The sequence below is a fragment of the Tachyglossus aculeatus genome, chromosome 3 (genome assembly GCF_015852505.1).
Source record: "Tachyglossus aculeatus isolate mTacAcu1 chromosome 3, mTacAcu1.pri, whole genome shotgun sequence".
NCBI lineage: Eukaryota > Metazoa > Chordata > Mammalia > Monotremata > Tachyglossidae > Tachyglossus > Tachyglossus aculeatus.
Window position 1 is genome coordinate 89,567,711 of NC_052068.1, and position 15,777 is coordinate 89,583,487.

Sequence of the window (15,777 nt, forward strand, 5' to 3'; positions counted from 1 at the left end):
GATCAATCAGTGGTATTTATTGAGCACTGTAGTAATTCTTGGGTGACTATAATAGAATACATTTTTTAAAATGGAGTAAAAAATAGAGTAAATGGAGGAGTAGCATAGCCTAGTGGATAGAGCACAAGCCTGGGAGTCAGAAAGACCTGGGTTCCAATCCTGGCTCTGCCAGGCATCTGCTGTGTGACCTTGGGCAAGTCACTTCACTTTTCTGAGCTTCAGTTAGTTACCTGAGAAGTAGCGTGGCTCAGTGGAAAGAGAAAAGGCTTGGGAGTCAGAGGCCATGGGTTCGAATCCCTACTCCTCCACTTGTCAGCTGTGTGACCTTGGCCAAGGCACTTAACTTCTCAGTGCCTCAGTTACCTCATCTGTAAAATGGGGATTAAGACTGTGAGCCCCATGTGGGACAACCTGATCACCTTGTATACCCCCCAGCACTTAGAACAGTACTTTGCACATAGTAAGCGCTTAACAAATACCGTTTTATTATTATTATTATTATTATTATTATTATTATTACCTCATGCATAAAATGGGCATTATTACTGTGAGCCCCATGTGGGATGTGGACTGTGTCCAACCAGATTAGTCGTATCTACCCCAGTGCTAAGTGGTTGGCACATAGTAAGCACTTAACTAATACCATTAAAAAATATACACATTCTTGGCTCTTAAGGTTCTTATAGTCCAGTTTTCCTTACACAACTCTGGGAAGTAAAGAGGGCTAAATCTCATGAATCCCAGTTTACAGATCATCGTCATCAACATCAGTTGTATTTATTGAGTGCTTACTATGTGTAGGGTATTATACTAGCACTTGGGAGAGTAATGAGGCCCAGAAAAATCAAGTGATTTGTTCAATATATGTCATGCAAAGCCAGTACTTGAACTCAAATCTTCTGACCCTTGCCTGGCCAATGAATTGACACAATAATAGTACTAATAATTGTGGTATTTGTTAAGCGCTTACTATATACAAAGCACTGTTCTAAGCACTGGGGAGGTTACAAGGTGATCAGGTTGTCCCATGGGGGGCTCACAGTCTTAATCCCCATTTTACAGATGAGGTAACTGAGACACAGAGAAGTTAAGTGACTTGCCCAAAGTCACACAGCTGGCAATTGGAAGAGCCGGGATTTGAACCCATGACCTCTGACCCCAGAGCCCGTGCTCTTTCCACTGAGCCACGCTGTCTGCCGTGTGACCTTGGGCAAATCACTTCACTTCTCAAGACCTCAGTTCCCTTATCTGTAAAATGGAGATTGAGACTGGGAGCCCTATATGGGACAGGGTCTCTGTCCAACCTAATCACCTTGTACCTATATAGTAAGCACTTAACAAATACCATAATTATTATCATTACTCTAAGCACTGGGATAGTTAAAAACAATCAGGTTGGACCTTGTCCCTGTCCCACACGGGGCTCAAAATTTTATTCCCCATTTTACCGATGAGGGAAATGAGGCAAAGAACTTGCCCAAGTTAACACAACAGACAGTGTTCCCAGAGCATGGGAAACCTAGTTAAGCTGCCTGCAGAGGCCTTCCAATACTGCCCCCCAAAGTGGCACCCAAAGTTTCCATCTGAGATATGTTAAGTAGAAGCCCACTAGGGCAGGTAGGGAAGGATTAAGGTGGTGCTTCAGGGGAGCTTGTTTCCATTGTGTGATCCAGCTTTGGAGAATCCCGAAAGAGGTGGATTTTAAAGTGTTTCCTTGGAGGGTAAAGTGGCATGATGGGTAGGAGGAGGAAGAGGCACATCACATGGGTTTGCTCGTGAAAGCCATAGAAAGGGATGAGAGGAGCAATGAGAAACAGAGAATGAACAGCCTGGATGCTGGAAAACCAGTGACCAAGCTAATGCAATAGTCCAGCAGTAGCAAAGTCACAGCTGGTGGCCAGGATGTTAGCGGTTTGGGTGGAGAGGAAGGGGAGGATCTGGGAGACAGGCAGGAAAAACCAGCAGCATTTAGCAGTAGGCTGAGTGTGGGAGTCGAACGATAGCGAAGAGTCAAGGATGACGTCGAAGCTGTGTATTTCTGGAATGGGAAGGACGACATTGCCGACTGAGGTAAGAAAGCTCCGGAGAGGAGTGGGTTATGAGAAAAAATGAAGAGTTTCAAAAGTCATGGGGAGAGAGCTGATTGAGTGCCTCAAAACCATTCCCCAAGAGTTTCTGCTTGAGGCAGAAAGGGGCAGGGAACCATTGAAGGATTTTGAGGAGTGGAGAGATGTGTGCAGAATCCCGTTTTAAACAAATGATCTGGGCAGCAGTGTTAAGAATGAATGTGTAAAGGGCAAAGACTAGAAGTAGAGTCCTTTCAGTGTTTTATTCAACTATCCTTTTTCCTGGCACATACTCTACCTCCTTCCACTCATTATAAATAACTCTCATCTGCTGGTCTTCCACATTAGACTGTAAGCTCTTTGAGTACAGGAAACATGTCTTGCTTCTGCCGTACACTCCCAACCACTTAGTTCAGTGTTAAGTCCCTCCCCACATCCGCCAAACTAGCTCTCTTCCTCCCTTCAAGGCCCTACTGAGAGCTCACCGCCTCCAGGAGGCCTTCCCAGACTGAGCCCCCTCCTTCCTCTCCTTCTCCTCCCCCTCTCCATCCTCCCCGCCTTACCTCCTTCCCTTCCCCACAGCACCTGTATATATGTATATATGTTTGTACGTATTTATTACTCTATTTATTTTACTTGTACATATATATTCTATTTATTTTATTTTGTTAATATGTTTTGTTTTGTTCTCTGTCTCCCCCTTCTAGACTGTAAGCCCACTGTTGGGTAGGGACCGTCTCTATATGTTGCCAACTTGTACTTCCCAAGCACTTAGTACAGTGCTCTGCACACAGTAAGCACTCAATAAATACGATTGATTGATTGATTGATTAAAACTCAATAAACATTCAATTAATCCAAGTGACTGGTAGAACAAAGGCTAGAGTAGGACAGGCACTTAAAAGGTTTTGAGGCTAAAGCTACGGAATTTGAATGAGTTATCCAGGATTAAAAAACAACAAAGCAGCTCAAAACTCCCAGTTTTCTAACCCGTCACATGGCTATTGAACTGCCCAATTCCTCTTCATTGTCCTTGCTAGGAGAGGCCTAGTTTGGAAAAGTAAGTTGGGAAAAATGAATGAAATTCAAGAACCCATGCCAGCTGGCATTGAAAAGGGAAGAACTCTAGCAAAATGAAGATGAAGCGTCTGGTTTCTGGCAGTTTGAATGATTCAGTTTGTCAGAGCTTCAAGTGCCTTTTCTTGTCCTTTAGTGCCACATGTGTGATATCACAGCTTCATTTCATTCAGCATTCAGTGCTGTGGGCATAGAAACTCTCACTGACAGCATCAGTCGGTTTCAGGTTGGTGGGAAGATCCTGTTTTTTCATTTTTATTAGGTTCTGTTAATTTGCCTATCCAGAGATCACTGGGACAGAAAGGGGGAAGGTAAGGAAGTATCATATACAGCATATGTAGTATAGCATTGGATCTCCAATCCCAGAACATGTCACATCGGCATCTTCCAGTATTAATGGTACACCACTGAGCACTGTACTAGACACTGAATAATTTCTACCCTAGCACTGACTACGTTCAGTCAGTCAGTCAATCGTGTTTATTGAGCACTTACTGTGTGCAGAGCATTGTACTAAGCTCTTGGGAGAGTACAGTATAACAGACACATTCCCTGCCCACAACCAGCTTAAAGTCCAGAGGGGGAGACAGACATTAACAAAAGTAAATAAGTTACAGATATGTAAGTAAGTGCTGTGGGGCTGGAAGGAGAGGATGAATAAAGGGAGCAAGCCAAGGTGAAGCAGAAGGGAGTTAAAGAAAAGGAAAAGAGGGCTTAGTCTTAGAAAAGAGGAAGGCCTCTTGGAGGAGATGTCTCTTCAATAAGTCTTGGAAGGGGGGAAAGCCATTGTCTGTTGGATATGAAGAGGGAGGGCGTTCCAGGCCAGAGGCAGGATGTGGGCGAGAGGTCGGCGGGGAGAGAGACGAGATGGAGGTACAGTGAGAAGGTTAGCATTAGAGGGGCAAAGTATATTGGTTGGGTTGTAGTAGGAGAGTAGTGAGAGGTGAGGTTGGAGGGGTTGAGGTTGCCTTGAATAGTAAATCTATCGGGACTCTGCAATCGGCATCTTGTGGAACGAGTAAAGAATTTGGTAGTCTGTGGTTGTCTGGGGCCACTGTAAAAGATTTCCTTATGAAACCCTACTCAGCCAACACACCCAGTGTAGGGAGTGGCTATTAATAATAATAATGATAGCATTTGTTAAGCACTTACTATGTACAAAGCACTGTTCTAAGCGCTGGAGTCTAACCAGGTTAGGGTATGCGGGCTCCTGGAATGAGCTTTAGTGGGGAAAGTTGCTGTGAGTGGGTTCCCTCTGTTGTGTTTTCCTGTCCAATGGATCAATCTGAACACTGGTTCCCGAAACTAATACCTAGGCAACCCTGGGCCCCTGGCCACCCGTTCTAATGTGGAGACATTCCTGTTGGACTGGGGATGTTTTGTTCTTGAGGGCTCATTTGCTCAGAGCCCAAGAGATGTCGGGAGGTCTGGTGGTGGTGGCAGTGTAGACATTAAAGGAGAAGGATTATTCAGACTAGTAGGAGACACCCCTGTAGACCGAAAGCTCATTGTGGGCAGGGAACGTGTCTGCTGACTCTGCTGCATTGTACTCTCTCAAGCACTTAGTAATAATAATAATAATAATAATGATGGCATTTATTAAGCGCTTACCATGTGCAAAGCACTGTTCTAAGTGCTGGGGAGGTTACAAGGTTATCAGGTTGTCCCACGGAGGGCTCACAGTCTTAATCCCCATTTTACAGGTGAGGTAACTGAGGCACAGAGAAGTTAAGTGACTTGCCCAAAGTCACACAGCTGACAGTTGGCCGAGCGGGGATTTTAACCCATGACCTCTGACTCCACAGCCTGTGCTTTTTCCACTGAGTCATGCTGCTTCTCTGCTACGCTGCTTAGTACAGTGCTCTGCACATAGTAAGCACTCAATAAATACCACTGATGATGATAATGATGATCCGTCAGTCAATGGTGGTTACTGAGTAATTACTGTGTGCAGAGCACTGTACTAAGTGCTTGGAATAGTACAATAGAACACAGTTGGTAGACAAGTTCCCTGGTTACAGTGCTTTTATCGTCTAGAGAATTATGAGGATGACACTGTCTAGGTGAAAATTTCCCTGCTACCTAACTTAGGACTGTATCCTAATTTCACACAGACATAGTTCCACTAGGCTGAGGAGAGAAGGGAGGGAGTATAGAGACAGGAGTTTCAGATTGAATCAAAGCTGAGCAAATGGATCAGTATTAGTCAATCAATCAATAATATTTATCAAGTGCTTACTGTGTGCAGAGCACTGTACTAAACCCTTGGGAGAGTACAATGCAACAGAGGTGGTAGCCGTGTTTTCTGACCTCAAGCAGCACAGCTTAGTGCAAAGAGCACTAAAGAGAAGCAGCGTGGCTTAGTGGAAAGAGCATGGGTTTGAGAGACAGAGGACGTGGGTTCTTATCCCGGCTTCACCACTAGTCTGCTATGTGACCTTGGGCAAGCAACTTAACTTCTCTGTGCCTCAGTTACCTCATCTGTAAAAAGGGGATTAAAACTGTGAGCCCCACGTGGGACAACCTGATTACTCTCTATCTACCCTAGCGCTTAGATCAGTGCTTGGCACATAGCAAGCGCTTAACGAATACCAACATTAATTAATTAATTAAAGAGCATGGACCCCGGAATCTAAGGACCTGGATTCTAATTCCACTCTGTCACTTGTCTGCTCTGTGACTTTGGGCAAGTGACTTAACTTCTCTGTGCTGCCGTTACCTCATCTTTAAAGCAGAGATTAAGACTGTGAACCCTGTGTGAAATTGGAACTGTGTCCAACCTGACTATCTTGTATCTTCCCCAGCACTTAGTACAGTGCCTGGCATATAATAAGTGCTTAACGAATATCAGAAACAAACTAAAAGGACCTATGTTGCCAACTTGTACTGCACACAGTAATCGCTCAATAAGTATGACTGACTGACTGAATGAACCTTACAGTCTAGATGGGGAGGCAGACATTAAAATAAATTATGGATTTGTACATAAGTGCTGTGGGACTGAGGTTGGGGTGAATAAAGGGTACAAATTCAAGGACAACATTAATTCAATCATATTTATTGAAGCAGTTACTGTGTGCAGAGCACTGTACTAAGCGCTTGGGAAGTACAAGTCAGCAACATATAGAGACGGTCCCTACCCAACAACAGGCTCACAGTCTAGAAGTGACAGAACAGTGACACAACAGTGACAGAAGGGAGAGAGGGTACGGGAAATGAGGGTTTAGTCAAGGAAGACCTCTTTGACCCCTTTATAAAACTTTGAAGTAGGGGAGGTTGACAAGGAGCTGGGATTAGAACCCATGACCTCTGACTCCAAAGCCCGGGCTCTTTCCACTGAGCCACGCTGCTTCTCTTACGTTATTAGGCACTGTACTAAGAGCTGGATCAGATGAGATAAAATGCAGAAGATCTAACAGGTGAGAGATTCAGGAAATGAACTCAATCAATCAACTCTCTGATCGAAAGGATGCCCTGAGGTGCATAAAAAAAGTTAGAGGCATTCCATGGCTTCCAGTGGAAAGCATAGATCTTGTCTTGTCCTTTGACGTTGAGTGGTTTCCGACCCATAGCAACACCAAGGACACATCTCTCCTATAACACCCCTCTCTCCATCTGCAATTGTTCTGGTGGTGTATCCATAGAGTTTTCTTGGTAAAAATACAGAAGTGGTTTACCACTGCTGCCTTCTGTGCAGTAAACGTGAGTCTCCAACCTCAGCTCTCTCCCGTGCCGCTGCCGTCCAGCACAGGTGAGTTTTGACTTGTAGCAGATTGCCTTCCATTCACTAGCCACTGTCCAAGCTCGGAATGGAATAGGTAGGCCTCCGCTTGACTCTCCCTCCCATAGTCGAGACTGGGATAGTACTGGGAACTCTCCAGATGTGACCCTGAGAGGGCCGCAAGCATAGATACAAGTGGTCAAATAGAACCTTGTTTAGAGTGAGAGAATAATTCTGTTTAAGCTGCTTGAACAAGTCTGAATTCAAAACCAATCCAGAAGAAGGAACTTCACCTCAGGTCAAATGGGAGATCCCAGCATTTGGTCGCCAGATCTTTTCCTTTTCCCATTGACTTATTTTTACTTAGACTGTGAGCCCCATGTTGGGATTGTGCCTAACCTCTTATAGCTACCCCAGTGCTTAGTACAGTACTTGGCATATAAGTATTTAAAAATTATCCTTCTTCTCCCTTCCTCTTTTTTTCTTCCCCCTGTTTCTTTTCCTTCTCAGACAGACACAGCAAATTCACCCCAAATGCAATACCAGAGAAAGGGGAAATTTCCAGATAAAATGAAGTAGCAGAAAAGAGGAATTTTAGTAGTGGCCCCGACCAAGCTCTGGAAAAAAAAACCCAAACCAATCAATCAATCATCATCATCATCAATCGTATTTATTGAGCGCTTACTGTGTGCAGAGCACTGTACTAAGCGCTTGGGAAGTACAAGTTGGCAACATATAGAGACGGTCCCTACCCAACAGTGGGCTCACAGTCTAGAAGGGAGAGACAGAGAACAAAACAAAACATATTAACAAAATAAAATAAGTAGAATAGATATGTACAGGTAAAATAAATAGAGTAATAAATACGTACAAACATATATACATATATACAGGTGCTGTGGGGAAGGGAAGGAGGTAAGGCGGGGGGGATGGAGAGGGGGAGGAGGGGGCTCAGTCTGGGAAGGCCTCCTGGAGGAGGTGAGCTCTCAGTAGGGCCTTGAAGGGAGGAAGAGAGCTAGGTTGGCACAAGTGGGGAGGGAGGGCATTCCAGAACATGGGGAGGACGTGGGCCGGGGGTTGACGGCGGGACAGGCGAGAACCAAAAAACAAAACCAAAGCATCTGATTTGGTTTTTCTCAGGTTCTCCAGATTTATTTTTTCCAAAAGATGTTTAGGTTAAAAGTGAAGTTTTTAGGTGGGTATGCATGACACGTCTATGTAGAACATTTTGTGTTTGAGGAAAAAGTAATCACAAGATCCTGGAAGTGAGTTTTGGCCTCTAGAAGGAGATCATCAGAGTGCTCTTCTGACAAATTCATTCATTCATTCAAATGTATTCATTGAGCACTTACTGTGTGCAGAGCACTGTACTGAGTGGAAAGTACAATTCAGCAACAGAGACCATCCCTGCCCACAACGGGTTCACCGTCTAGAACATATTGACCCACTGCAGAGAACCTGAATCCTCAGTTGTGGTCTGAACTTCATGTGGCTTCATGCTACTAATGGACTCTCTCTTCTACCTCTTTGTACAAATCTCTTCCTTATGATCTCCCTGCACCTTCTTTTTTTTACCTCTTTTTCAGTTAACAAATACGTGGTCAAAGTCTACACTGGAGACCTCACTAGCTGTGGAACAGACGCGGACGTCTTCATTAATATCTTTGGAGAGCATGGAGATACAGGTGATTTAATGCAAAATGCTTTACTTCCCCTTCTGCTCATCCATGTCTGCCTTGCATGACCTCACTGGAGGCATAGTCCAGCAATGAGGTAAAGACAGGGCTGATATGACTCCTGTCAGCTTGAAAAAGATCTAGTGTCAAATTGGAAAGAAAACTGAACACAAAGATCAGCACGAGGGCAAATTCAAGGATTTTCAATCAAGTAAATATCCTGTCAAAATTAAGCTTCTTGCCTGAACCAGAACTGTAGAACTGAAGCTCACAGATCGTATCTCTTATGTTAAGTAGATCCTTCTACCAAGCCTCCAAATTCCAAAGAGAACCAATCTTAGGAGCCATTCCATGCTCTCTACAAATTGTAGCGCTGGTCCTCACAGCTAACCTACTATCTGGGTGGAGTGGCAGCTCTCTTTGCTTCTTTCAGCATCTCAGGAACACTGTGCCCTCCTCCACTTTAATTTTTGTCGAGAAAGGCATTCCTTTTAAGCAGAGGCTTCAGGGAGATCATGAGACTAGGAGAGGAAATCGAAAACAGCTTCAGGCAATCAAATGCAAAGTGCAAAAACTGAGTAAAGGTGACCTCTACATATGGAAGGAGCTGTGTATGGGGCAATCAGGTTTTACAGCCACGACAGCCATAGACAAGGTTGACTATTGGAGCCCCATCTTTCATTATCAAAGGTCTCTGTGTTCTCTTTCTTTGTGTTTTTTTTCTCTCCGTCTTTTTCTCTCTGTTTTTCTCCTTCTGTCTCTTTCAATCAGTCGATGGTATTTATTGAGCATTTTCTATATGCAGAACACTGTACCAAGCACTTGGGAAAGTACAATAAAGAGTTAGACATGTTCCCTGCCCATATGACTTTTCAATCTAGAAGTGGAGACAGACAGTAATGTAAATAATTTCTAGTATCTAATTTCTCACTTTCCTCTGTTTTTATCTTTTCTCTCCTTCCGTTTCTGCCTCTTCCTCCTGTCTCTTTCTCTCTTCCTATCTCTTTCTCTGTCTCTGTCTTTTTTTCTGTCTCTTCCTGTCTTTGTCCCTTTCCTTCTCTCTGTCTCTCTTTGTGTAGGGTGTGTGTGTGTGTTTGTGTGTGTGTGTGTGTGTGTGTGTGTGTGTGTGTGTAGGCTTAATGAAGCATATAGTATTGAGGGTTAGAGATGTTAGAATACTGATAAGGAGTTAAATAGGTCTATGGATAGTTAAAGGAAAAAGTAAGGCTGTAAGATTATGCCTCCTTCATAATAATAATAATAATAATGATAGTATTTGTTATAAAAGTGCCAACCACTGTTCTAAGTGCTGGGGTAGATTCAAGGTAATCAGGTTGTCCCACGTTGGGGCTCATAGTCTTAATCCCCACTTTACAGATGTGGTAACTGAGGCACAGAGAAGTTAAGTGACTTGCCCCAAGTCACACAGTTGACAAGAGGCAAAGCCGGGATTAGAGCTCATGACCTCTGACTCCCAAACCCGTACTCTTTCCACTGAGCCACACTGCTTCCTTAGCCATGAAGGTGGATGGCAATGGCACCCTCCTTTGGTTGCACTTCTAGCATCATAGTCTAGTGTAAGGAGCAGTCAGGAAACCTGTGTTCTAATTCCAGCTCTACCACTTGCCTGCTATGTGACCTTGGTTAAGTCACTTCACTTCTCTGGGCCTCAATGTCCTCATCTGTAAAATAGGGGTAAATTACCTGTCCTCCCTCCTTCTATCCTACTTACTTTATTTTGTTGGTATGTTTGGTTCTGTTCTCTGTCTCCCCCTTTTAGACTGTGAGCCCACTCTTGGGTAGGGACTGTCTCTATGTGATGCCAATTTGTACTTCCCAAGCGCTTAGTACAGTGCTCTGCACATAGTAAGCACTCAATAAATACGATTGATTGATTGATTGATTGCTTAGACTGTGACCCCATGTGGGACAGGGACTGTGCCCAATCTGACTGTACTGTATCTGCCCCAACACTTAGTACAGTGCTTGCTACATAGTAAGCCCTTAGCAAGTTAGAAATCTAGGTCTGCTGGTTCATTGCTCTGGCCCAATGTGGTATTGCTTATGTTTGAATGTTCTGTGATGTATCTGCAGCCAATTTTGGATACTCATGGAATAAATCTGGGATTGATAGAATTGATGGGATTTGATGTATTCATGATAGCCATCGCTGCCTCCCCCTGATCACCAGTGATCAGCGGGACTGAAGGAAGTAGCACATAAGACCAAGGCCTTCTTCCTGCTGTAGGACCAGGGTTCAATATTCAGGCAGAGGATCAGCTTGAAGCAGGTGACCCTGTCCCAGCCCCCCGAAAACCTGGCACCATTTCACCCATATGTTGTCTTTACCAATTGACCCCACTTGATTTAGCCCAGCTTGATTGTTGAGACACTTGACATCTCCCAGGTTGCCTGACCTCACACATTCAACAGAGTGACCATCACTGTGGGCAGAGAATCCATATACCATGACTCAGGAAAACAATTTAAACTTGCTTTATTCACCAGTTCTAGTCTTCTCTGAACACCCCCACCACTCTTCTGTGAACTCTTAATCCTTAATCTGAAGGAACCTTAAAGAAGACCTCTAAATCACAGGTCAATCCTCTCAGTCTTTTATCTTGTGTTTTCTTTGGGTATGCTTAGGGGAGCGGCGCCTTGAAAATGAGAAAAACAACTTTGAAAAGGGGGCGGAAGACAAATTCACCCTTGATGCACCAAATTTGGGTCAGTTAATGAAGATTAACATCGGCCACAACAACAAGGGTGGTTCTCCTGGCTGGTATCTTGTTAAGGTTGGTGATTGTTCTAGTTTTTGGTTGGTGTAGAGTCAGGCCTTGTTTCTGGTATCCATCATCTACTGGCTGTTGAATAAGCCAGTTTTGGGGGAATTCAGAGACTCATGGAGCAGACTAGGTCAGAACCTGCTCAGACCTGGAGTCCTCATTGGGCAGGTAGGAGATTTTTTTGCACTAGGGTAAATACAGAGTGAATTTGGTGTTTTACTGATAAACCAAAGTTGGGTACCAATCCTCTGAATAAATGCAGATTCCTCAACATGGTCCCTTCCCACAGAGTTTAGCCTACACCTGTCCTAGTGTCCTTCTGGAATGTGTTGGAGGAGAACTCTGAGCCCCTAGTTCCTGAGTAATTCACGAGAGTCACACACCCCCAGACTCCCCTGCCCACCCCCACCCCTCTTTCATTCATCAGCTCACCAGGAAAAGAAAGAAGCGAGAGCGAGAAACTTCTCCAGATTACATCACCACTGGCCACTCATTCTCCTAAAGAGTGGTCTGGCATTAGCCATAGAGGGAAAGAGCTGGTAGTGAGGCCAGCAAAGCAAGATGGTGTGACAATTTTGGAATCAGAGTGTTATTGATCAAGTCTTGGTCGGTAACTATGGTAGAGAAGTTAAAGTTAAGTAGGACTCAGTCTCAACCTTTTGGGGATTTACAGCCTAAATGAAAGATTGTACAGATGAAGTCAACATTAATCAAGGAGGGTTGGCAGGGGGAACCTAAGTTTGCTAGCTTTGTTTGATTGTTGTGTTTTATCTGAATTGGATTAAGGAGAGCATTTGAGAGACTCAGACTCAACCCCCTCCTTCCTCTACCCCTCCTCCCCCTCCCCATCCCCCCGCCTTACCTCCTTCCCCTCCCCACAGCACCTGTATATATGTATATATGTTTGTACATATTTAATACTCTATTTTACTTGTACATATTTATTCTATTTATTTTATTTTGTTAATATGTTTAGTTGTCTCCCCCTTCTAGACCGTGAGCCCGCTGTTGGGTAGGGACCGTCTCTATATGTTGCCGACTTATACTTCCCAAGTTCTTAGTACAATGCTCTGCACACAGTAAGCACTCAATAAATATGACTGAATGAATGAATGAGAGAGGAGAAGAAAAGGCTGAAGGGCTGAAGCATGGGTTGGCAACCTTTTTTTTCAGGTGCTAAACAAAATGAAAATTTTGAGCAACCGGTGCTGAGTGAATTATATGATTTAAATACACATTAATGTTACTTTATTGTGAATCTAATCATTTAAAATGCTTCATCCCCATCCCACCCACATGAAATGACTGTTCAGCAGTGGATGAGTCCAGTTGAGCCTTACACCCCCGGGGGGTTCAGGGTTACTTGGTTTTCTGGGACCCCCATATGACATTCATTCATTCATTCATTCAATCGTATTTATTGAGTGCTTACTGTGAGCAGAGCACTGTACTAAGCGCTTGGGAAGTACAATGACATATTTATGTCCCTTGCATATGGAGCAATGTGAGGACATCGTTGAGCTGTGAAGCTGATTAACAGGCTCTTTCCTTCCCTTCTTGCTCCAAATCGCTGCTGACCCTACTAAAGCTTCCAGGGTGGGTGGACATTCTCCTTCATGAAGGGGTGAGGACTCTCACCTCAGGCAAGACAGGAGGAGGATCTTCAAATCCAAACAGGGAGGACAGGCCATCATAGCAGCAGGAGGGATCTGGCCCTGGAGTCATCCAAGGGCCCCCCCAGAGTTGGAAGTCTAGGGGGACCAGGTTCTTAGTCCCCTTGGAAAAAGGTGGTGGGTGGCCTGTGGCAGTGATGGGTCAGATAGAACTGTGGCTCCTATTTCAGTTGGTCCATCAGTGCTGAGCCCCAGAGGAGTACTGTAATAATAATTGTGGTATTTGTTAAGCACTTACTATGTGCCAAGCACTGTTAAGCACTGGGATAGATACAAGCTAAAAAGGTCAGACACAGTCCCAGTCTCACACGGGACTCACAGTCTTAATCCACATTTTACAGATGAGGTAACTGAGGCCCAAAGAAGTTAAGTGACTCGTCCGAGGTCACACAGCCGATATGTGGCAGAGCTGGAATTAGAACACATGTCGTCTGACTGCCAGGCCTCTGCTCTTTTCACTAGACCATGCTGCTTCTCTGTACGTGGTGAGATGTTCAGTGCACACCTCCCCCACCCCCTCAGTCAGAGGGCCTGGGTTGGGGGTTGAGGGGGCTTTATGCCTGGCCCCCCTCTCCCCAGCTCAAGAGCCATTCTTTGTTTGGAGAACAGTCAGAATGAAACGAGGGCAGGGCAGAGCTACTTTAAGTGCTGGCTGTTGGTCATAATAATAATAATAATGGTATTTGTTAAGCGCTTACTATGTGCAAAGCACTATTCTAGGTGCTGGGGAGGTTACAAGGTGATCAGGTTGTCCCACAGGGGAGCTCACAGTTTTAATCCCCATTTTACAGATGAGGTAACAGAGGCACAGAAAAGTTAAGTGGCTTACCCAAGGTCACACAGCAGACATGTGGCAGAGCCAGGATTTGAACCCATGACCTCTGGCTCCAAAGCCCGTGCTCTTTCCACTGAGCCACACTGCTGGATGAGACCAGGTGTCGTGCAAAGGAAGCCATTTCAGCCCAAGGTGACAAGGGGCGAAGGGGGCTAGAGGTGTGGCAGTGGTGAGACCTGAGTGCCCACTGCAGCCCAGGTTGAAGGAGGGACACGCCATGGTCTCTCAGACCAAAAGAGCTGGAGATGAGGGAGCGCGGGCTACTCTGGGTGAGGTCTGGGAGAGCTGGCCCTCCATGTCACATCTGGAGCCACACCAGTTCACCGCAGTCAGTCAGTCAATCAGTCAGTCAGTCATATTTATTGAGCACTTACTGTGTGCTGAACACTGTATTAAGCGCTGGGAGAGCACAATATAACAGATATATTCCATGCCCACAATGAGCTTACAGTTTCAAGGAATACTAGTGGTCACTGGCCACCCAGTCCACACTGCAGCCCTAGTCTCACCACAGCCTTCGACCCAGGCTGGCCCAATCAATCAATCGTATTTATTGAGCGCTTACTGTGTGCAGAGCACTGTACTAAGCACTTGGGAAGTACAAGTTGGCAACATATAGAGACAGTCCCTACGAGTTAGGTCCTCTCCTTGGCTCACGTGCCATGGCGAACTGCCCAACCTCTGCACTTATGAGGAATCCCCAATCCAGGTGTTTGGAGCCACGCTCTAGACTGTGAGCTTGTTGCGGGCAGGGATTGTCTCTATTGTTGTACTATACTTTCCAAGCACTTGGTACAGTGCTCTGCACACAGTAAGTGCTCAGTAAATATGATTGAATGAATGAAAAAACCCAAATCGTCTCCCTGAAACAATTCTAATCAGGCCAAACGATCCCAAACTCCATCCTTCATGGCCACACCCTCCCACCTCACCCCTGTTCCTGGGCCTCAGGGAGCGGACCCCTGGCCTGAAGGAAAAGACATGTGACAGGCAGGGGCTCAGTCTCTGGTTCTTTCTGAGAGTTTCAAAGTAATTTAGAAGAAGGCTAACCCCCTGTCTGTGGAAAAGTAGGGGGATTCTAAAGGGACTGAATTGTATCGCTGATAGCTTCCCACTAGTCTCCTTTCCTCATCTGCCTTTGTTTTATGGGAAGAGTCTCTGCTCTCTCGGCACCAGTAAATAGAGGTTGTTAAATTGACCAAATTCCCCTATCTGATGTCTTTGGAGTAAAGAGTTCGCATCCTCAGCAAGTTAACTGAGCATTATCATTCCCTTTCTGGTTCCCTGGGGCTTTTAGCCCAAATTAATCTTTTGCGCTGGTTTCAGAAAGCCCATAGAGATAAACCTGTAAGCCAATATAATGGTTTGCTTTATGCTTCCTCTGACTCCCATTTGTGTAAGTACGTTGACTTCCTAGGTATCAGGGAGTTTGTTGGTAGTTCTATATTCATGGAGAGAAGACTCCTCACTCTTTCCATGTGGAGAAAGCTTTGAAAACTGCCTGTCCCTCTCCTTCAACAGGTTTCGGGGCTGACCAAATTGAACTTTTGACATTTCTGGGCTTAAGGTGGGGCTATGTTTCAGCTATTCTCTACCCTGTCATCCTCCATTTCACACTTCCTCCATTGCCTTTATTTTTAAAATGTCACCCTTCTATGGACACCTAACCTGTGGTGATCATCTCCTCTGCTGCCCCTTCATGGTTCCTCCAACAATCAGTACCTCCCAACTCTTGCCAAAGGGTAATTCTTCCATCTCCACTGAGGAAGTCCCCTAAGAAAAGCGTCCCACAGACTGAAGGTGATCCGCCACAGATGTCCATTAGTCGGCAAGCTCCTTGAGAACAAAGGATGAAGATTTTTACTTCCTCTTCATGTCTCCCAAATACCTTGATCAGTACTCTGCACCCAGTCAGAAGTAGCATGGCTCAGTGGAAAGAGCAT

General features: G+C 45.0%; 1 protein-coding gene and 1 non-coding gene across 2 annotated transcripts in view; one reads left to right on the forward strand and one right to left on the reverse strand.

Annotated features, from left to right (window-relative positions):
• The window catches only part of LOXHD1 (lipoxygenase homology domains 1), a 260,830-nt gene that overhangs the window by 74,515 nt on the left and 170,538 nt on the right, over positions 1-15,777 (forward strand). Inside the window, exons 5-6 of the mRNA XM_038744101.1 lie at positions 8,451-8,549; positions 11,187-11,335. Coding sequence (XP_038600029.1) covers positions 8,451-8,549; positions 11,187-11,335 — 248 coding nt within the window. The remainder of the gene's footprint in view (positions 1-8,450; positions 8,550-11,186; positions 11,336-15,777) is intronic.
• LOC119926176 lies at positions 6,905-7,042 on the reverse strand. The gene has a single exon (XR_005450075.1). It is a non-coding gene; the product is annotated as a small nucleolar RNA SNORA7 (small nucleolar RNA).